This window comes from Ovis canadensis, chromosome 18, assembly GCF_042477335.2.
Source record: "Ovis canadensis isolate MfBH-ARS-UI-01 breed Bighorn chromosome 18, ARS-UI_OviCan_v2, whole genome shotgun sequence".
NCBI classification, from domain to species: domain Eukaryota; kingdom Metazoa; phylum Chordata; class Mammalia; order Artiodactyla; family Bovidae; genus Ovis; species Ovis canadensis.
Window position 1 is genome coordinate 40,738,255 of NC_091262.1, and position 21,797 is coordinate 40,760,051.

The 21,797-nt window shown below is 47.4% G+C and overlaps 2 protein-coding genes and 1 long non-coding RNA gene across 4 annotated transcripts in view; 1 reads left to right on the top strand and 2 right to left on the bottom strand.

The window, feature by feature from the left end:
- Positions 1-1,535: 1,535 nt before the first annotated feature.
- Positions 1,536-10,294, bottom strand: STARD5 (StAR related lipid transfer domain containing 5). Of its 2 annotated transcripts, none has more exons than XM_069559025.1 (6): positions 9,902-10,294; positions 9,274-9,323; positions 8,790-8,922; positions 5,931-6,048; positions 4,751-4,844; positions 1,536-2,137 (listed from the first exon to the last, which is right to left on the bottom strand). In XM_069559025.1, the coding sequence occupies exons 1-6, from the start codon at positions 9,998-10,000 to the stop codon at positions 1,990-1,992; spliced, it is 642 nt and encodes a 213-aa protein (XP_069415126.1). In that variant the 5' UTR covers positions 10,001-10,294; the 3' UTR covers positions 1,536-1,989. The 2 variants fall into 2 exon arrangements, with proteins under 2 accessions (XP_069415126.1, XP_069415127.1); XM_069559026.1 differs by having other exon boundaries at positions 9,977-10,273.
- A 393-nt stretch (positions 10,295-10,687) lies between these two features.
- On the top strand, positions 10,688-15,910 carry LOC138423371 (uncharacterized). The gene is made up of 3 exons (XR_011250250.1): positions 10,688-10,925; positions 12,561-12,659; positions 14,204-15,910. It is a non-coding gene; the product is annotated as an uncharacterized lncRNA (long non-coding RNA).
- A 3,814-nt stretch (positions 15,911-19,724) lies between these two features.
- Positions 19,725-21,797, bottom strand: part of TMC3 (transmembrane channel like 3) — a 54,611-nt gene continuing 52,538 nt past the window's right edge. The window contains exon 22 of the mRNA XM_069559646.1: positions 19,725-20,559. Within this exon, the coding sequence (XP_069415747.1) occupies positions 19,725-20,559 (835 nt within the window). The remainder of the gene's footprint in view (positions 20,560-21,797) is intronic.

Here is a 21,797-nt window from a genome sequence, read left to right on the forward strand (position 1 = left end):
CATCCTGCTCCACTTGACATCAGCTGGCACCAACTCACAGGCTGGAGGCTAGAACCACTGGAAGGGTCACTCACTCACACATGGATCACTGAGGTTGGCTGCTGGCTAGGAACTCAGCTGGAGCCATTGGCCTGGACACTTGGTGGCCACATAGGTAGCCTCTCCCTGTGGCCAAGACTTCCTCACAATATATGACTGGGTGTCCCCCGAGAGTGTGAGAGCCAGGTAGGAGCTTCATCCTTGATATGACCTTATCTCCAAAGTTGAAGAGCATCACTTCTCTTATGCTCCATCAGTCAGAGCTGGCCCAGATCTGCTCAGGTTTAAGGGGAGGGAAAAGGCAGCTTGGGTTATTTTTGGAAAATATGGTCTATCACATGGCACATTTGCAAAACTCTTTTTGGCTGAGGTTGGAGAAGTGCTCCTAGCCGGGGTGGTACCCAGGGACGGAGCAAATAAACAGACATGTGAAACTCCATGTGTGCTCAGTGTGCCAACAGAATAGACCAGCCTGAGTCTGAGAGGGTGAAATATACATGGCTGCCATTTACCTCCCACGTGCCAAGCACCGTGTTGGTGTTAAGTGGACACTGTCTTCAGTAATCACAGTAATGTCTACAGAGCATGACATCATCCTGTTATATAGATGAGAACACAGAGACCCAAAGACAGTAAGAAACTTGTCCAGCTGGTAAATGATACAAAGAGTGAGTCCTTTCTTCTGTGATTTGGTAGAGACCAATAGGCCAAGATGGGGCTTCCCCGATGGTTCAGCAGGTAAAGAATCTTCCTGCAATACAGGAGACACAAGAGACTTGGGTTCGATTCCTAGTTCGACTCCCTGCAGGAGGGCATGGCAACCCACTCTAGTATTCTTGCCTAGAGAATGCCATGGACAGAGGAGCCTGGCGGGCCACAGTCCGTGGGTTCACAAAGAGTTGGACATAACTGAGCAACCAAGCATGTGCACAACAGGCCGAGATGCTTTTAAATGCAGACAGAACATTGTAGGGAAGCCACCTCTGTGTGCCTGATCAAAGGGATATTTGGTTTGGTCATTACTTAGTGCCTGATTGTTGAGCTCAGGGCAAGGAAATTGATTAGCAACACCTAGTATCCCCTGACCAGGGTTTCTCTGGTGGCTCAGCAGTAAAGAATCTGCCTGCCAATGCAAGAGACATGGGTTTGATCTCTGGGTCGGGAAGCTCCCCTGGAGAAGGAAATGGCAACCCACTCCAGTATTCTTGCCTGAGAAATCCCATGGACTTGGTAACAGCAGTATGGCCCTACCAGGGCTTGGAGGCCAAAAGACTCCTGCTCCACCTTCCATAACCAAAGACAAGAAAAGACAAATGCCCAAGGGAGGGAAGGTTCTCCTCAAATCCCACTTGTAGGCTTGCTCCATCCAGAATCAATTCCAGAGTGCTTCCAGGGCCAGATTCAAACTGCCTGGTTTCCCTGGGGCACATGAAATTTAACTCATGCAGGGGAAAAAGAAAGAAAAATGATTTGAATAAAAGAGACAACAAAAGGAATACTGAAAGTGTTTTTCCTTAAGGCTCATCTCATTTTTTAAACATCAAGTTGACGACTTTAAGGGGAAGGCTGGCACAGCACCATACATCCGGGGGTCTGTGGTACAGGACTGAGAGGTCAGATACAACAAAGGGGCTGAGCCAGGTTTTGGGGGATCTCTGAGAGTGACCAGCAGAGGAAGGCTTTGGACAAAATAGTGTGTACCACGGTGCCCAGGCAGGGGCCCCTTCTGGTGGTCGGGGGCTCTTATGCACCTGCCGGAGAAGGTGTGCTTGGATGACAACAGCCCCACCCAAGTAGATGGAGGAGCAGGGGACCCAGGGCTGCCCCTGGAGACAAACGTTCCATTGGTGTCTTCCAAAGGAGCCCATGGGCTCCTGGGCTCTCCAGGGGTGTCCCAACAACTGCCCTTCTGCAGGAGCCACTGCGGTTCTCAGCCAACCAGCCAGGCTGTCAACCAAAGAATTTCTTCACTGCTTTCTCAAGGTTGGCGTAGAACCCAGCCATGCTGCAGGGGAAGAAGGAGTCCACCACGCCCTGCGGGAGGTAACCACTGAGGTCAGTCTGGAAGAACGTGACCAGGCTGGTTTTGTTTGGCTCCCTGTGAAAACAAAAACAGGGCTGTTAGGTATCTAGAACTGAGGGACCCCAAGGAAGTGGTCCAAACCCAGGGATTTAGCTGGGTTCACTGCCCAGGGGTCCCCTCTGGACCTGCTTCTTTTCAGGATGGAAGTGGGTCCTCTCAAGCATGCTTTCCTGGCCCCACATGGATGGCAAGTGAGGACGTGCCCCCATTTCCATCACAGCAAGGTCATTCATTCCCTGTGCCTGATTCACTCGGGAAAGTCTTCCAGAGAACTTACTCCAGTGCCAGGTCCTGGGAGAAAGAGAAATGATGCTGCCCTCCGATCATTGAGGGCAGTGATTCTGCGAGAGGTCTGGCAACTCCTGGAGGTTCCTGACACCCTTTCAAGGGCTTTTCAAGGTCAAGGCTATTTTCCTCACAGCACTAAGATGTGATTTGCCTTTTCACTCCCATTCTCTCAGCCTGTATTTTATTCTCACAAATTTTTCCCATGGCCAGCACAACAAAGGCATGGGTTTTGTGGAGACCAAGCATTTTTGTTTGTTTATTTATTTTTAATTTTTGGAGGCCACGCCTCACAGCATGTGGGATCTTACTTTCCCAGCCTGGGATCAAACCGGCATCCCCTGTATTGGAAGTACGGAGTCTTAGCCATTGGACCACCAGGGAGGTCCCTGAGCATTTTATTTGAATGGAGTTGTTAACTGCTTTGCTGCTGTTGGGCGGGGGGCAGTTTCCAAAGGCTCTTTGATGTGTGTATCACAACAGACTGAATGTAGAAGCAGATGTGAGCTTCTATTAAGCCTGACATTAATATTTCCTCAAATGTCAAACAAGACCACTCTCCACTATTTTTCTCTTTTGAAAAATATAGTTATTTTTCACAACAATATTTATTTATCGTGTAATTGCTGTTGTTGTTGTTCAGCCGATAAATCATGTCTGACTTTTTGCAACCCCTTGGACTGTAGCATGTCAGGCTTCCCTGTCCTTCACTGTCTCCTGGAGTTTGCTGAAATTCATGTTGAGTTGGTAATACTATCTAACCATTTCATCCTCCACTGTCCCTTTCTCCTTTTGCCTTCCATCTTTCCCAGCATCAGGGTCTTTTCCAATGAGTCACTTCTAATGAATGTATCATTATTTTAAAATGTCCCAGGTTTAATGTCAAATATAGTAAATATTGATGGATATAATCCACATGAACAAAACACTTTGATGCCCTGAATAATACTGAAGAGTGTAAATGAGGGCTTCCCTGGTAGCTCAGCAGTAAAGAATCCACCTGCCAATTCAGGAGATGTGGGTTTGATCCCTGGGTCGGGAAGATGTCCCGGAGAAGGAACTGGCAACCCACTCCAGTATTCTTGCCTGGGAAATCCCATGGACAGAGAAGCATGGAAGGCTACAGTCCATGGGATCACAAAAGAATTGGACACAACTGAGTGACTAAACAGCAACAATGGAGACTTAGACCAAAAATACAATAACTAAGATCCTGCATGCTGCTTGGTATGGCAACAAAAATACCAAAAACCAGAACCTGTGAGAACACGGGGACAGGGCCATTTCTGGGCCTGACTCATGCTGTGCTCTCAGAATCATCCGTTAGGCCAGAGCATCTCAACCTCATTCCTCACTGAGGGGACACAAGATGAGCACCAGCAAGGGGACTGAGGGTGGTGACGGCTAAGCTCCTGGCTGCTCCCAGCTGGTGAAGCGCTCTCAGAACCCCAAGAAGACTGGGTGCCCAGACCCTACATGGCCAGCCTGTGACCCTGCACAGACTCCCCAGCCTCCCTGAGCCTCAGTTTCTTCATCTGCTACATGGGACCATGACACTTGCCCAGCTTGCCTACGACTAGAGGGAGAGTTCCCCACATCAGAAACAAGGACCCTTCCCCACAATTCTGAAGGTAGAAGTGGGCGGCAGAGGATGAGATGGTTAGATAGCATGACCAACTCAGTGGACATGAGTTTGAGCAAACTCTGGAAGATGGTGAAGGATAGGGAAGCCTGGTGTGCTGCAATCCATGGGGTTGCAAAGAGTTGGACACGACTGAGTGACCGAACAATACCACCACCACAATTCTTTCCCACATGCCAAAAGAACTTTGGCGTATTACATCACTGATGTGTATATGTGGGGCTCTGTAACAGCAAGGCCTACAGAGGTGTAAGGCATTTTAATTATTGGGAATCATCATTAATGTTGCCATTGAGTAGAACATCCTCTGCCTTGGATAAAAAGGAGATCAAACCAGTCAATCCTAAAGGAAAGCAACCCTGAATATTCACTGGAAGGACTGATGCTGAAGCTGAGGCTCCAATACTTTGGCCACCTCATGCAAAGAGCTGACTTACTAGAAAAGATCTGATGCTGAAACTGAAGGCAAAAGGAGAAGGGGAAGGCAGAGGATGAGATGGTTGGATGGTATCATCGACTCAACGGACATGAGTTTGAACAAACTCAGGGAGATGGTGAGGCACAGAGCGGCCCGGTATGCTGCAGTCCCCGGGGTTGCAAAGAGTCAGACACGATTGATCAACTCAGCAACAACAACAGGAGATCTTCAGTGAAGCCAGTGAGGTCTGGGCACGTCATTCATTCTAGGAGGTTGTCCTTACCCTGGCAGAGGCTCACAGAAACAACCACAGGGATAGTTAAATCCTCTCACGTAACCTGGATTCGGGGGACAAGATGGATGCTCCACATTGGCAGCTGGAAGAGAGAGTAAAGGGTCAGGGAGCTACAACTTCCGGCAATCGGGCCACAGTGGCTGAAGGGCCTTACCAGGCACCCAGAGTGTATGCAGACCAGTCACCTGGAGCCTGAGCGCTCCCTACTGCCACCCCACTGTCCCTCACATACACATGCTCACACGTATGTGTGCTCACACAACTTCTGCACTCGCACGTGCACACACACCCTCTGCAACCTGCCGGAGTATTAGAGGAAAGAATAATTCAGGGTCTTCTCTGGTGGCCCAGTGGAAAAGAACCCACCTGCCAATGCAGGAGAGGTGGGTTCAATCCCTGGGTCAGGAAGATCCCATGGAGAAGGGCATGGCAACCCACTCCAGTGTTCTTGCCTGGAGAATCCCATGGACAGAGGAGCCTGGCGGGCTACAGTTCAGGGGATCACGAAGAGTTGGACATTACTGAGCATACACACATGCAGGGAACTAGATTCCAAATGCCATAACTAAGACCTAGCACAGCCAAATAAATGCAATTTTTTTTTTTTTAAAGAACATTTCAGATGTCAGACTTAAGGGTAGAAGGAAGAAGGTCTCCGTCTCAAATCCCAGCCAACAGAGGTGTGGACATGCCACCACCTGCCCCTACATGGGATATTCAGGAGAGTAACCAGACTGGCGCTTTCTGCAGGAGGAACCGTAAAAAGTGCAGAGGCAGGAATTCTGCTCCTGACTGGAAATGGGGGAGCTGACAGCGCCACAGCCCTCTTGGGAAGGTGCTCCATGGGTGCAGGGGATCACCACACCCTGGGGTTCCCTTGAGCTAAATCACAGCCCACTTGTCTGGGGTATGAACTATGCAAGAATGAAAATGGGGTGCTGATGGAATCTGTGTCTTCAAAGTAAAATGACATGTGTGGATGCTCTCATCTCAGACCTCCCTGGCACAGAATCCCCCCAAACCTGACAAGGGGAAGGGAACATACCCCAGGCTGTGCATGCCTCAGGGATTTCTAGCTGGTGGGCTTTCTTTGAACAACTGGGTGGGTGTGGGGGAGACAGAGACCAGCAGCCCACTAACACCTTGAAGCAGGGCCACCATCACTCACCATTGGAACTGATGGTGCCGTCCTCGTACGTCCTGACCAGCACCAGGTCCACGAAGTCTCTGGGGGAAATAAGCTTCATGACGGCCGAGGGGGTAGTGGTTCTGCTGAAGAGCAGGGTCTGTCAGAGGAAAGAAGGGTCCAGCTGCATCTGATGGCCTGGCATCTGCTCCCTGCCTTGACTCCACTCAGAGCTCACCCACCCCCACATCCGGTCCCAATAAACCAGGCTCTGGAAGATGGGATCAGCACTGACAGCAAGGTGGCATTGTGACCTAGAGGGTCTGGAATGAACTTCCCCGGATGGAGGTGCCAGGGGTCACGAGAACATACCCAGTTTGCAGCATCTTGGGTTGTGACCTGGGCAACAAGGGCAGCACAAATGATGCAACAAAGAGCTGGCCTGCGGCAACTAAGACTTAACTCAGGCAAAAATAAAACCAAATAAATATTTTTTAAAATAATTTTTAAAAGGACCATGAGAGTTGTCACTGATGGAGCACATAATAAGCGTCTGTCTGGACAAAGTTCTCCGTTGTTCAGTCACCAAGTCTTGTCCGATTCTGCGACCCCATGGACTGCCACACGCCAGGCTTCCCTGTCCTTCACTATCTCCCGGAGTTTGTTCAAACTCATGTCCACTGAGTCTATGGACAATGCTCTCAGTGGTCCCTCACAACTGAGAAACTGGTTTCACTTACCCATTTGACCCTGGCAGGGAGCACCCCTAGAACTTCACCCAGTCTCAGAATATTCCAAGTTCATTCCCCCACTTTACAAGCCAAGGACCCCTCAAGCCCACACGTTATCCCATGGTTCCCCTACTCCAGCAGGACCTGGGCCCCTTCAGGGTCACGTGATCAGGCCCCAGGGTGGGACAGTCCCAGGGAGAGCCTACCCCATTATTCACTTAACATGTGTCAATCACTCAGTTGTATCTGACTCTTTGTTACCCCATGGACTGTAGCCTGCCAGGCTCCTCTGTCCATGGGATTCTCCAGAATACTGGAGTGGGTAGCCATTCCCTTCTTCAGAGGATCTTCCCAACCCAGGGATTGAAGCCAGGTCTCCTGTATTGTACGCAGATTCTTTTCCATCTAAGTCATCAGGGAAGCCCATTCACTTAATATTTGTGAACTAAATGTGCTCACTTTTTAAAACTTAAACTTATTTTAAAAGGAAGCTATTTAACTGCTGGAAATGAAAAAGAAGGTATCATTTGGCATAAACAAAAGACAACTGCTACACACACACACAGACACACATGCGGAATTCGTGGGTTCTGATTCTGAGCCTGAGGACAGCTGTCTGTCATAATGGAGATTTCCAAGGTGTCAGCGGCCCATCAGCCCCTGAGACTTTCTCTTTGAGTTATCAGAGAGATTGAAGGCTTGAAATGGAGTGACCTCACTAGGGGTGACTGAAGTTCATCTTCGACTGTTAAAGACCTTGTGCCCCACCCTTCATGAAACACTGACATAAACTCCTGTGATAATGAACTGAAATGTGAATTCTTGGTGAAGGTTAAGAACACTTGGTTCCTGCCGATCAAGTAGTAAAGAATTATGGCTTGAGGTTTCATAACACCTGCTATAGAAGCACCCAGGAGGGCACTAGGTCCACAGATGTCAAAATCAAGGCACCATTAAAAAGAAAAAATAGCAACATTTCCTCAAGGCAACTTTTTCATTTCTTTTGGCTATGTCTTTTTTTTTTCCTCCTTAACTTCTATAATCAAAATGAGGTGGATTCTTAACACTATGGGACTTCCCAAGTGGCTCAGTCTGCCAACGCAAGAGACCCAGGTTGGACTCCTGGGTTGGGAAGGTCCCCCGGAAGAGGAAATGGCAACCCACTCCAGTATTCTTGCCTGGGAAATTTCATGGACAGAGGAGCCTGGCGGCTACAGTTCATGGGGTCATAAAGAGATACAACCGAAGCATCTTAGCACACACACACACATGCTTAACACTACAGAGGATCCCAGGGCAGGACCAACTAGATCTCTACTGTCCAAATGGCAGCCACAAGTTCCACATGGCTATTTAAATTTACACTGAATCATGAAAATTATATAAAATTAACTATTTCTTCAAACTAGACACCTTTCAAATGTCTGCGGCCACTTGGGGCCAGTGGCTACTGTATTGAACAGCGCTGTTGTAAAATATTTTCATCACAGCAGAAAGTTCTACTGGGCAGCACTAGGCTAGATACCACATGTTTTATCAGCAGAGAAACTGGCGTCCAGAATTTGCCCCCGGCACAGTCTCACAGCTGGCAGAGGATCCTGAGTCTTTGGCCAGGACTCATTATCACGGTCTCATCAAGGGGCAATATTTCAAACTAGAGCTGATGCGTCCAATCCAGGCTGCTTCACCATTCTCAGAGCTCACATTCACTCTGCACTCCTACCTTCATTAGCCACTGCAGGGTTCTCTCAGCTCTGTTTAGGGCAGCTCTACCTCTCTGGGTCTCACTGTTACATACCTATACCTGGGCTGAGGCTGGGTTTAAGTGTTGAGCAGTGTGCAACCTATTTGCTGGGCACTCCCCTTGCCTAAGGGCTTTCCAGGTGCCACAATGGTAAAGCATCCACCTACCAATGCAGGAGACGCAAGAGAGGCAGGTTCAATCCCTGAGTCGGGAAAAATTTCTTGAGAAGGAAATGGCAACCCACACCAGTATTCTTGCCTGGGAAATCCAATGGACTGAGGAGCCTGGCTGGCTACAGTTGCAAAGAGTCGGACATGACTTAGCAACAAAACAACAACAACCCCTTGCCTAAAGGTGTCACTGACCCTTCACAGAGGGGACAGAGTCAGCTATTGTCTCTGGTTAATAGTGCTTGGAAAGACTTACATCAGTGAGGCTTTCAATAATTTCAAAACTGTTCACATTCTCATCCCACTGAGCTCGTAAAGTCCCAGCAAGTGGCTTCACGCAGTCCCACACCTGCTCTGGTGTCCCGTTCACAATGCCTTCTCCTTTGTACCTGTAGCACAAAGAGCAACATGACCCCAAGGCAACAACCAAACGTCTATCCTGGGATTACACAGAAGGACTAGAAGCCATGTGTGCCACTCTTCAAGACAGCCTTGCAGAGAAGGAGCTGACATCTACCGGCCCACCTCCCCATGGGCCTGCAGAAACTGACGGACACTAAGCTTTCACAAGAACACAACTTGAGGAAATGATTTAGTTAGATGCAGAAGCTTTTCCGGAGGATGACTGGCAAGTTGATTCCAGGTGCTAGGATGGACTGCCGTCTCAAAGGAAGCAAACCCACAGAAACATCAGGAGAGGTGTGACACCCTGAGGAGCTCTGAGCAAGGCACACACTTACAGGTTCCCTGGAAACTCCACAGATGGCCTCCAGGAAACTGAAACTCCGTTCTGTCAAAAGGCACAGAATCGCACAATTTTAGAGCTAGAAGGGCTTTTGGGAGATAGAGCCCGATCCCCTGTTTTATGGAAGAAAAGTCAAGAGCCTCAAGAGATGCAAGTCTCCAAGGTGAGACCCAACTGATTCGTGACAGAGTGGGGACTAGTCCTAACAAAGCTGCCTCCAGAAGGATGCGATGGACAAAGGGATATCATGTGGCTACTCGAAGAGCTTTAGAGCACTGGACATTTTCAAATCACTTTAAAAACCACCATGCATCTTGTTTCCTCGGACAATTTAGGTCTGTTTGGTGCTTCCCACTCCACCCTAACCATTTGCCAGCAGGTGACCTTGGCTAAGTCATTTAGTGAAAGGGACACAGGCTCATCTCCTAGGGGTCACTGTGTGCACAACTGGCCCTATATTTTTTTAAAGGAAACAACCCCCAGTGGAATCTCCTCTTCAATCTAGCTCCAGGGGATAGAATGCAGAAAAACTCTCGGGAGAGGAGGAGCCTAGGGGCTTCTGAGACCCCAGCCCTAGGGAGCAAAGACCCCACGACCCCTTTCTGCCCCCGTTCCTCACTCACGCCTTCCCGGCAAATCTTCCAGCCTGACTTGTCTCGCCGGTACTGGAGCATCTTCTCCGCCACCGCCTCGCTCACCTGCGCGGCCGTCGCAGGATCCATTGCGCCGAAAGATGCGCGAGGCCCGGGGGTCGCAGGCAGGATGTGCGGTTGCGGCCCGGCACTTGGGTTTGGGAAGCCGGAAAACCAGGGCCTGGCGTGGAGCCTAGAGTCCCGCCCCAGCCCCGCCCCCAATCTAGGATTGGTTTAGACCGTCTGATAGGTCCCGCCCTACTCTGAGATTAGCAGGGCCGGAGATGGACCGGCCCGGCAGCGCACACTACGCGCTCAGCCTGGGCTGCTCCAGGGCGCCCCCGGCAAGGTCCGACGGGATCCGCCTTTCGCCGGTCCCAGCTCAGGGAGGGGCTTGGGGGCGCCGGAACTTGGGAGGGCCGGTGGTGGAGAGCCAAGAGGGCGGGAATAGGTCTTGGACGACATCGTAGGCTTGTGAAAGCATAGTGGACTTTTGTCTTGAGTGCGCAGAGGCTTTCTGGCAGGGTAGATGATGGTGAAATTTCCATCAGATATTCCTTTCTAGGGCGGCTGTTGTAGGGGTGGGAGAGGCAGTGTGCGCAGAGACGGGGCTGGGGTTGGGGGGCACTTAGGAAGCTGCAGCGGTCATGGGAGAGATGGGGTAGCCTGGAGCAGGGGGTGCTGGTGCAGGTGGAGGGAAGAGGACCCTCGGAAAGTGTTTAGAAAGCTGGAACATAGAGATCTCTGTGACAGATGGTGGAGACTGGAGGAGTAGAAAGCTCGTGACTCCCACCTCCTGGCTTGAGCCGCTGGTAGCTTAACTGAGAGGGAGACCAGAGACAGGGTTGAGTGGAGATATGGTGCGTTCATTTCTGGTCTTATTCAGTAGGAGGTGCCTGAAAGACCTTTAAGGGATGTCTGGGAGACACTGGGATGCGCTGGCATCTGGGACAGAGCTGGGCTCAGCTAAGAGATCGCAGAGTTCTGGGCCTCTGGTGGTGTCCACCTTGAAGGGGTGAGTGGGATCACATCCCCTCAGCTCCGTTCCTCCTTCACAGCGCAGTTGTTGTCGTTTAATCGCTAAGTCGTGTCCAACTCTTCTGCGACCCTGTGATCTGTGGCCTGCCAGGCTCCTCTGTCCATCCGATTTCCCAGGCAAGAACACTGGAGTGGGTTGCCATTCCCTTCTCCAGGGAATCTTCCCCACCCAGGGATGGAACCCAAGTGCAGCTGCTGCTGCGTGTGCTTTAGTTGTATCCGACTCTTGCAACCCCATAGACTATCAAATCCCATAGACTGCCTGCCAGGCCCCTCCATCTATGGGATTCTCCAGGCAAAAATACTGGAGTGTGTTGCCATTTCGTTCTCAAGGGGATCTTCCTGACCCAGGAATGGAACCTGGGTCTCCTGCATTGCAGGCAGACTGTTTACTGACTGAGCTACAAGGGAAGCCACTGAGCCACCCCCGGGACCCCCTTTTCAGAGCTATAACCAACTAAATATTTGAAAAGATCAATACTGAGATCAGTTTTCATTTTCTGTTTTGGGTGCATATTGTTTCACCTCGTTTGTTTTTTTTTAAATGGTGTAAAGAAAATGACTGCTGCTGCTGCTGCTAAGTCGCTTCAGTCGTGTCCGACTCTGTGTGATGCCATAGATGGCAGCCCACCAGGCTCTGCTGTCCCTGGGATTCTTGTGCATTAAGAAAACTTCCTTTTAGTTAAAATAGGCTAATTTCTTGGCATTAAATCATTTTTCAAATAACCCAACAGACAAAGAGGATGCATCAGATATGAACAGACACTACAGAAAAATAAGCATGGCTTAGAAAGATATGAGAAGATGCAGAACCACCCTCACTGTTAGGGAGTTACAAATTAAAACAAGGGGCACTTTTTACACCTATCTGAGAGACAACTCTGAAGAGGTTTGTTATTTCCCTATGTTGGTGAGCATATGGAAAAACAGTTGTGGGTGAGTGTCAATTTTTTTAACCTTCTGGGAATAGAACAATATATTAAAATTTTAATTTGTTTTTTACCCAGCAACTCCTGCACACAGGTGTATAAAGTTGATTTTACCACTAGAAACCACCTATTATTTGTCAGTAGATTAAACAAAGTTACAGGATATCCATTTATTGGATTATTATGTAGCCATTCATATAATATGGCCCAGATGAACAAAGGTGGGGCTGGAACAGACAAGAAATGCTCAAAAGAGCCTGCTGCTGCTGCTGCTAAGTCACTTAAGTCATGTCCAACTCTGTGTGACCCCATAGATGGCAGCCCACCAGGCTCCACTGTCCCTGGGATTCTCCAGGCAAGAACACTGGAGTGGGTTGCCATTTCCTTCTCCAACGCATGAAAGTAAAAAATGAAAGGGAAGTCGCTCAGTCGTGTTAGACTCTTAGCGACCCCATGGACTGCAGCCCACCAGGCTCCTCCATCCATGGGACTTTCCAGGCAAGAGTACTGGAATGGGTTGCCATTGCCTTCTCCACAAAAGAGCCTAGGCAACTAGAAATATGAGTGAATATGAGTTGACTATTTTAATCAAGAGCAATTTACTCTCTAGGAAGGAAATAAAATGGTATTTCAGCCTTAATTCTAAAATAACTTAAAATTATTTAAATTCTTATCCCCACCAGCTACCCCATGGGTACATGCTTAGTCGCTCAATCATGTCTGACTCTGCGATCTCATGGACCTGTAGCCTGCCAGGCTCCTCTGTCCACAGAATTTCCCAGGTAAAAATACTGGAGTGGGTTGCCATGTCTTCCTCCAGGGGATCTTCCTGACACAGAACAAATGTTTATATGTGTATTAACAGGAAAAATGTCATATATATATATATATACGTATATATATACATATATATACGTATATATATATAAGTTGAAGGACAACAGCACCACAGATAAGAGTCAGGGCTCAAATCAGAGTGCCCTGGTTCAAATCCCAGTGTCTCCATTTATTAGCTGTGACTTCGGTACATAACTGACCATTCCAGAATTTTTCATCCTCATTTGGAAAACAAAAACAATAGTAATACTAACTCATTGGGTTGACATATGGGTTAAAGAATTTAATAAATAAAAAGCAATGAGAATGGTGCATGGCATACAGTAAGTAAATGTATATAATATATATATCATAGATCATGTATATATATCTTGAGTGAGAAAGAGAAATAACTCAAGTTGTGTTTGTATATACTTATATTTCTATGTTTACGTATATGTTATATATGTTGATATATGTACTTTAGTTTGGAATATTCACTTCTAAAAAGGCATAGAATAAACTGTTAACAGGAGGGGGTAATGCCAAAAGACATTTTTTCACTTTATAGCATCATCTACTGCTTAGTATATTAATTACTGACATGTCGATTTTCTTAAATTTAAAAAGCAGCATTAAAAACTTCAATGTAGAATAATTCTTAAAGTCGCAGCTTTGAACTCTCACATCTGGAGCTTATTAGAATTTTGTTTGGGGATAAAACACTGTGAAAACGAAGCTGAGGGAAAGTAAGTTTTGCTCTAGAAAGTGACTTTTAGACAGCAAATATTTAAGAGATTTTTATACTTACGAAATGGAGCATGGCTTTAAAATTTTTCTAGCACTGTAGGACACTTTAATCTTTGCTGCCAGAAAATGCCAGTCCGGGTATATGTGAAATATTCAGAGAGGCAGACTGTTCATCCCTGAGGTCTTCACACACTGGCAGCAGGGGCCAGCTGAGGGCAGGCTGTCGTCTGTTTTGTCTCCAGAGGCCGGGACAGGGCAGGATGAGCAGCTGGCAAGAGCCAGAGGGTGAGCGCCACCCACCCACAAGAGCTGCTCAGCTGGCCTGTTTAGCAGTCTGCTGGAGGCTCGTTCAGAGCCAACAGGGCAGAAGGAATGACTGACATCTGTAGATCCCATTGATCAGACCCAACCCGGGAGGTTGTCAGGCCTCCAAGTCACTCAGTTGTCCAGGGCACACCTCACCCAAGTCCAAGATAAATTTTAACTAAGTGCCTATGGGGCAGGGGATCCAGAGATTCCTAACTCAAACCACCACCAGACCACCAGGGGGATGGGCCAAGTGTCCAAGTGCTCTGATCCTAAAAGCTCCTGAATGGAGTGTTTGCTTTCTATGTAGACACTGATGAAGAATTGTATGCATGTTTACTTAGGCAGGCAGGTGCTAGGTGATCTACTCTGTTGACAAACAGGTACTTCTTTATTCTCTGGGAACCCACTGTCCCAACCACCTTACCTGTGTTGTGCCATTTAACCCTCACAGGTAGAGACAACTATTTCCAATTGCCTGAAGTCCACAGGGTCAAAAAAAGTCGGACATGAGTGACTGAACAACCTGGGTTAAGAAACTGAGGCCTGGCGCTTCCCTGTGATTCAGTGGTTAAGAATTCACCTGCCGACGCAGGGAACGTGGGTTTGATCCCTTATCAGGGAAGATCCCACATGCTGCTGAGCAACTAAGCCTGTGCACCACAACTATTTAGCCTGTGCTCTAGAGTCCAGGAGCCGCAACTACTGAGCCCACGTGCCCTAGATCCCGTGCTCCACACCGAGAGAAACCGCTGAAATGAGAAGCCCACGCATGGCAACTAGGGAGTGGCCCATGCAGCAATGAAGACCCAGCACAGCCAAGAGTAGAAATAATAAAATTATTTTAAAAACAGAGTATCGCACAGGTGAGGGTGACCCAGGCAACACAGCTGGTAAGTGGCAGAACTACAGCACACACCACACCTGTTTACATTTCTGACTGTCACGTGTTGACTCATATGCTTTACTGATTCCCACTTCCCATAAGGATATGCAGTGTTTACTATGGAATGGGCAAAGGTTAAAACATACGTACGATAACATGTGAACTCTTAAAAGGAGGAAAAACACACAGACACACAACTACAGAGTATCAGGAAAACCCTGGTGGCTCAGACGGTAAAGTGTCTGCCTACAATGCGGGAGACCTGGGTTCAGTCCCTGGGTTGGGAAGATCTCCTGGAGAAGGGAATGGCAACCCACTCCAGTATTCTTGCCCCGCCCCAAAAAAGGGGCTCAAAGAAATATGGGCTTCCCTGGTGGCTCAGATGGTAAAGCGTCTGCCTACAATGCGGGAAACCCAGGTTTAATCCCTGGGTTGGGAAGATCTCCTGGAGAAGGAAAGGGCAACCCACTCCAGTACTCTTGCCTGGAAAATCCCATGGACGGAGGAGCCTGGGGTCGCAAAGAGTCGGACACGACTGAGTGACTTCACTTTCACTTCACCACAGATTAGGGAAGTTAGTCTTTTAGAGGTGTGTAGAAAACTTTTCTTTGAATTTCATGACATTCATGAATCCAGAAATGTAAAAAGTAACCAAGATGGACTTCCTTGGTGGCCCAGTGGTAATGTTCTGTGCTCCCAACTCATGGGGCATGGGTTCAACCCCTGGTTAGGGATCTAAGATCCCGCATGCCTCACAATGCAGCAGAAAAAAAGAGGTGGGGCGGGGGAGTGACCAAGAGAATCATCCTTAAGTCGCTAACATTTTTACAGCAAAGTGATTCAGATTCTTTTCCATTATAGGTTATTACAAGATATTGACTGTAGTTCCTGTGCTGTGCAGTAGGTCCTTGTTGTTTATCTATTTTATATATAGTAATGTGTGCACGCTTAGTCTCTCAGTTGTGTCCGACTCTTTGTGACCCCATGGACTGTAACCCACTGGGCTCCTCTGTCCATGGGATTCTCCAGGCAATACTGCAGTGGGTTGCCATGCCTTCCTCCAGGGGATCTTCCTGACCCAGGCATGGCACTCCCATCTGTTTGCATTTCCTGCATTGCAGGTAGATTCTATACCCACTAAGCCAGCTGGGAAGCTCCAAAATATATACACTACTACATGTGAAACAGATGATCAAAAAGGATTTACGGAACAGAAATTGTACTCAGTATCTTGTAGTATAGCACAAAAACTAGACTTAGTATCTTGTAGTAACCTCTAATGGAAAAGAATCTAAAAGACAATATAGATTTATATATGTAACTGTTATTATATATTATTATATAATATATATTTGTGTATATTTGTGTATGTAACTGAATCACTTTGCTGTACACCTGAAACTAATACATTGTAAATAAACTATATTTCAATAAAAATCATTTTAAAAACAATTCTTAAAAACTACCAGTATCCAGTTCTAACTCAACATGGGCACATGTGCAGTAGACACTGTATAAAATAGTGTAACATTATTTTTAGCTGCAAAGAAGTGGGAATGATTTCAATGTCCATCAGTAAGAAATGGATAAATATCATGTAGTTTATTCATGATGAAATACTACATAGCAGTTACAGTTAGTGAGCTTGATCTGTTTATTTCTTCAGCAGACATTAAAAAGGTAAGTATGTACAACACATGCAGTATTATAGTACTTACTTAAGACACACTTACATATTGTTTACGGTTGTTTATATGTATATATTTACATGCATACAACATATATAACTAAACAAGTGGTGAATGGACACATGCTGAACTCTTAGTAGCTTGAGGGGAATGCAACTAAGTGTGGGGATTAGACTACATTTTGGTATCTGTAATATTTTAATAACAAAATGACTAGATGGAAGTAAAATGTCAACAGTTGTTGACATAACAGAAGTATGAGTGCTTGTCACACTAGATTCTGTACTATTCTTCATCTGTTAAATTGCTCTAAATTGAAGTCATACCCGATACTAAGTGCTGGAGTGCATGTGAGCAGTGTTGCTCACTGAAAGCTGATGAATGCATCTGCAACCCTGGATAAATATTGGCTAAACTCGTGTTTTCTTAGGAATGCTGCAAGGCCTGCTGGATGGAATGCCCCCCTACCCACACAGAGACACAGGTACTGCTGCCTGGGGCAGACTTAGGCTTTTTCAATGTCCCAGGGAACTCTAGGCTACAGCCCCAAGACCAAGCATGTGAACTAGAGTACCTACATGGACGAATTCCTGCAGGCCCCTGTATCCCAAAGGGATGTTCCCATGGCAGGGTAAACTTTTCATCTGGAACACGCCGCAACCTCCTGGGTCTGTCATGGTCGGGAGGGCATTTTGTTGTTGTTGAGTCATTCAGTAGTGTCTGCCTCTTTGCAACCCCTGGACTGCTGCAAATCAGGCTTCCATGTCCTTCACCATCTCCCGGAGCTTGCTCAAACTCACGTTCATTGAGTTGGTGATGCCACCCAACCATCTTATCCTCTGTCCTCCCCTTCTCCTCCTGCCCTCAGTCTTTTCCACCATCAGGGTCTTTTCCAATGAGTCGGTTTTTTGCATCAGGTAGCCAAAGTATGGGAGGGCATGATGTGAAGTAATTAAGCACTGTGAAGAAATGTGAAAACGCTGCACATTTTTCCATGGGTTTGTGAGGAGCGCTAACCTGGGTCCACTTTCTACTCTTAGAAGCTTCATCCGTCTACTTCTGGCTGTGCTCGGCCTTCATTGCTGCACAGGCCTCTCTCTAGTTCTGGCACTCTCTAGCTGCAGCCCTCAGGCTTCCCACTGCTGTGGCTTCTCTTCCTGCTGTGCTCCCTGCATTGGCAGGTGGGTCTTTTACCACTGAGTCCCCAGGGAAGACCGCTGTCTGCTTCTAAAGTGGAATTATTTATACTAGATTCTTCTCTGAGGTTAGAACGAGCTGTAGGTCTTGGAAGATAATCTTGTTACCATGTCATTTATGATTCATTCATTACTCCAGTCCACTCATTTATTCATCCATCCATTTACAGTCAACAGATGTTTCATGAAATACCTAGGATAGGCAGCCTTCTGAGATGCCCCCCAGGATTCCTGCCCCTGTTGTACATTTCCTGAAAATTTTGTTGAGTATGTTGGCACCTGTGAATCTGATAAGATTTCACACTCATGATGAGGTTCTATTATATGGTAAAGGTGAATTTATTTAGATATAATTAAGGTCTCTGACTAATTAACTTTGAATGAATCAAAAGGACATTATCCCAAATGAGCCTGACCTAATCAGGTGAGTCCTTTAAAAGATAGTCCACGTCTTGCCAAGAGAAAGATTCAAATGTGGGAAGGCCTTCTCTTGCCAGCCTTGAAAATACAAACAGCCACACTATGGAGAGGATCATGTGGTAAGGAAATACAGGCCGCCTCTGGGATTAGAACACCTCAGTCCTACAACCCCAAGGAAGTGAATGCTGCCAACAGCCACAAAACATTGGAAGGTGACCCCCTAGCCCCAGATGAGATGCAGACCCTTGGATGACACCTTGCTTGAGACCCCAGCTGAGCATCCAGGTAAACCATGGAAACTGGGATGATAAATGAGTGTTGTTTTAAGTTACTAAGTTTGTTATGTAGTGAGAAGGAGAAAACAAGTACAAAATCTGTTATATATCAGTTACCAGGGCTGCAGAAATGACTAAACACCATTCCTCTCCCAGAGGAACTCAACAGTCCAATGGAGAAGACAGAAAACTTAAAAGATAAATTTAAAGTGAAAGAGTTATCATGGAAATAGGACAGGAGTGCAAGTGAGTATAGCTCTGCTATTTCCTTGGGGCTAATTGGCTGGGTGCCATCAACCTGGAATTTTCTGTGTCTGTGCATTCCTCCTCCACCTACTACATGGAGAAAGCCTGTTGGCAGTAAGAGAAAACAAGGTCAACAAACAGTAGAGTCGAGAAGTGAAAAGACAAAATCCAGAAGATGTTTGATAGCCAGGTCCACCTGAGCCTGAAGCTAGCTTGATCCTCATCCCTCCCAGTTAAAGGAACCAATAAACCTTGGGGATTTTGTTACGTCCAACCCAAGTGTCCTGACTAATTAATACAGATATATGTGTGTGCTTAGTCGTTCAGTTATGTCTGACTTTTTGCGACACCATGGACTGTAGCCCACCAGGCTCCTCTGTCCATGGGACTTTTCAGGCAAGAATACTGGAGAGGGTTGCCATTTCCTCCTCCAGGGGATCTTGCCGGACACAGGGATCCAACCTGTGTCTCCTGTCTCCAGCATTGCAGGCCAATTCTTTACCCGCTGAGCCATGGGGGAAGCCCTAATACAGATACATAGCTGGGTAAATAATTTGGTACATTCTTCAGTTCAGTTCAGTTCAGTTCAGTCACTCAGTCATGTCCGACTCTTTGTGACCCCATGGACTGCAGCACGCCAGGCTTCCCTGTCCATCACCAACTCCCGGAGTTGACTCAAGCTCATGTCCATTGAGTCGGTGATGCCATCCAACCATCTCATCCTCTGTGTCCCCTTCTCCTCCCGCCTTCAATCTTTCCCAGCATCAGGGTCTTTTCAAATGAGTCAGCTCTTCACATCAGGTGGCCAAAGTATTGGAGTTTCAGCTTCAACATCTTACATTCTTAATAAATTTTACTCTGGTCATTATCAAACTGATTATTAATATGAAGTAATTAAGCACTGTGAAATCTTTAAGGGCAGCCAACTCATTTTGGGGTGCTTATCAGGAAGGACTGAGTTATGTGTGCTACAAGAGAACATTATAACACAAACAGGTCCCTCCTAAGATTCAGGACAAGAGTAGACATGTCAGGTGAGGGTTTTGCAATTAGATGAGCTGCCTGGCTTGCTTATGATTTGGAGTCACACTGAATGGGTCTCTGGGCCACAACCAGCAGATGACGTGCCTGGATATGCCCCACTGATCACATCTGCTGGGTGTGTTTGTCTGTCGTCCCAGAAGGGGAGGGACCATGCATTGTCAACCACACCACATTCCACCAGTAGGAGCGATTTCTAGGAACAGGATGCCAGAAGAAAGCCCTAGACGTTTGAACAAATCAGGTCATTCAGACCTGCAGTCAACTCCTGCCTCGATATGGCCTTCCTCCGGCCAAACTGGCCCGCAGACCTCGGGAACCTGGGCTGGCTGTGGGTGACCTGGAAGTACTGGTTGGTACTGGAAGTACTGGAAGTACTGTTCTGCTGGTCCCTGCTGGATGCTGATGACATGAAGTCAGATTCTGTGACAGATGGCTCAAACTTGGCCTTAACCCTGGGCTTCAGAGGGTGCTGGGGGTATTGCAAATTCTGGGAGCGTGCTTTTTTGTGCATGTACATAGGCCTGTCAAGTTGACCCCCAAAGCCATCATTCCAAGATGTGTAATGTGTTGGTCTCTGGAGCTCAGGAGTCAGGGCCTGACTTTCTGAACTTTCGCCAACATAAAAATGATGCACCCGGTGGAGGTCGGTCAAGGAGCGCGGGTGGAAGGCCCGTCTGCTCACCTGTCTCCTTGGAACCTCCTCCTCTTCTTCGCTGAGCTGTGGAGAGGCCAGGGGTGCACACCGTCTCATGTTCCTGGGGTACATATCCGCAGTGTCACCGGAGGTGTCTATCTTGAAATGTCTTTCTGGCCAGAAAGTTGAATGTTTCTTTTGCTGAGAGTCACGTTCATTAATGAGATAGTATCTGGGGGTGTGGGACCGAGGACTATGTGGCACCAAAGCTGAGACCCCTGACCCATGGTTGATTGGCTGAAGATCTTTTCGGAAAAGAGGTTCTGAGTGAACGTCTTCAATGTGCTTTGTAAACATCCCAGGTGTGCAGGATCTGCTCCTATGGAGGTCACTTGTGCTCATACATGGGCCACGTGGATACCTGAAAGACAGAGGCAGTTAGACACCTGTGGCTTTGGTGTTCTCAGAGCCCCAAGCTATCCAAGTATTGCAGGACAGGTGGCTGCTGCCTCTACATTTTCACCAAAACCTGCTCTGAAGTATCAATGAGTGTCCAGTGGGGACCTCCCTGGTGGCCCAGTGGTTAAGACTCTATGTTTCCACTGCAGGGGGTGCGGGTTCCATCACTGGTTGAGGAGCTAAGATCCCACAGGCTATGAGGCCAACACACCAAAAGGTAAAACAGAAGCAATATTGTAACAAATCAAACCCGACATATCTGGGCCCCTCCCCACAGGGGAGAGGAGAGCGCCCAACTTCCTGCAAGACATTCAGGAAACTGATCTGCCCAGGGAGCTGACCACACCGCACACCGGCTGGTTCAGGGGACTTACTATCCTATCCTAAACTTCCCAGTCGTAACCTCAGGATAGCATTTGGAAATCGTAGTGTCTTTGTCCTCCAATATGAAGGTAAACCAGGGTCAGTTCCCTTTGAATGCAGCAGCTCAGTAACAGAAGCTACAAGATAGACTGATGTGAGGCAATAGCAATAAGAGCAGGCTAGGACCACTATTAATAGGTGCGCAAAAGTCTCAGAACCCCTATTCCAAATGCCACCTTGAATAACATTATAATAAAAAAACATCTAGGAAAAATTTTTAAGAAATGTGTAGGACCCTGTATTAGTAATAGCCTGTGTAATGTTAGTCACTCAGCAGTGTCTGACTCTTGCGATCCCATGGACTGTAGCCTGCCAAGCTCCTCTGTCCACAGAATTTTCCAGGCAAGAATACTGGAGCAGGTTGCCATGCCCTCTGCCGAGGGATCTTCCCAACCCAGGGATCGAACCTGTGTCTCTTGCGTCTCTTATGTCTCCTGCATCGGCAGGCAGGTCTTTATCAATTTTGCTACCTGGGGAGCCCCAATAGTCTGCAGGGCACCATAAAAGAAAAGCACACACTGGATGCCTTAAACAGCAGAAATTTATTTTTTCACAGCTCTAGCGGCTAGAAGTCCAAAATCAAGGTGTTCTTAGGGTTGGTTTTGGTCAGACTTCTTTTACTGGCTTGCTGACAGTCCTTTTCTAACATTGTAGTTCTTGTTTAGTTGCTAAGTCGTATCCTACTCTTTTGGAACCCCATGGACAAGACTGAGCCTGTCAGGCTCCTCTGTCTCCATCCTCACAGAAGGAGAGAGTTCTGGGTGTCTCTTCCACTTC

Bases quoted from the DNA above. Each gene is read 5' to 3' on its own strand.
- STARD5 (XM_069559025.1), bottom strand. From the start codon at position 10,000: ATGGATCCTGCGACGGCCGCGCAGGTGAGCGAGGCGGTGGCGGAGAAG. The intron at 9,324-9,901 runs GTGAGTGAGGAA...GCCTTTTGACAG, and splicing joins GGAAGATTTGCCGGGAAGGC to AACGGAGTTTCAGTTTCCTG. The intron at 4,845-5,930 runs GTGAGTGATGGT...TCTCTCTTCCAG, and splicing joins CGGCACCATCAGTTCCAATG to CTGCCAATGTGGAGCATCCA.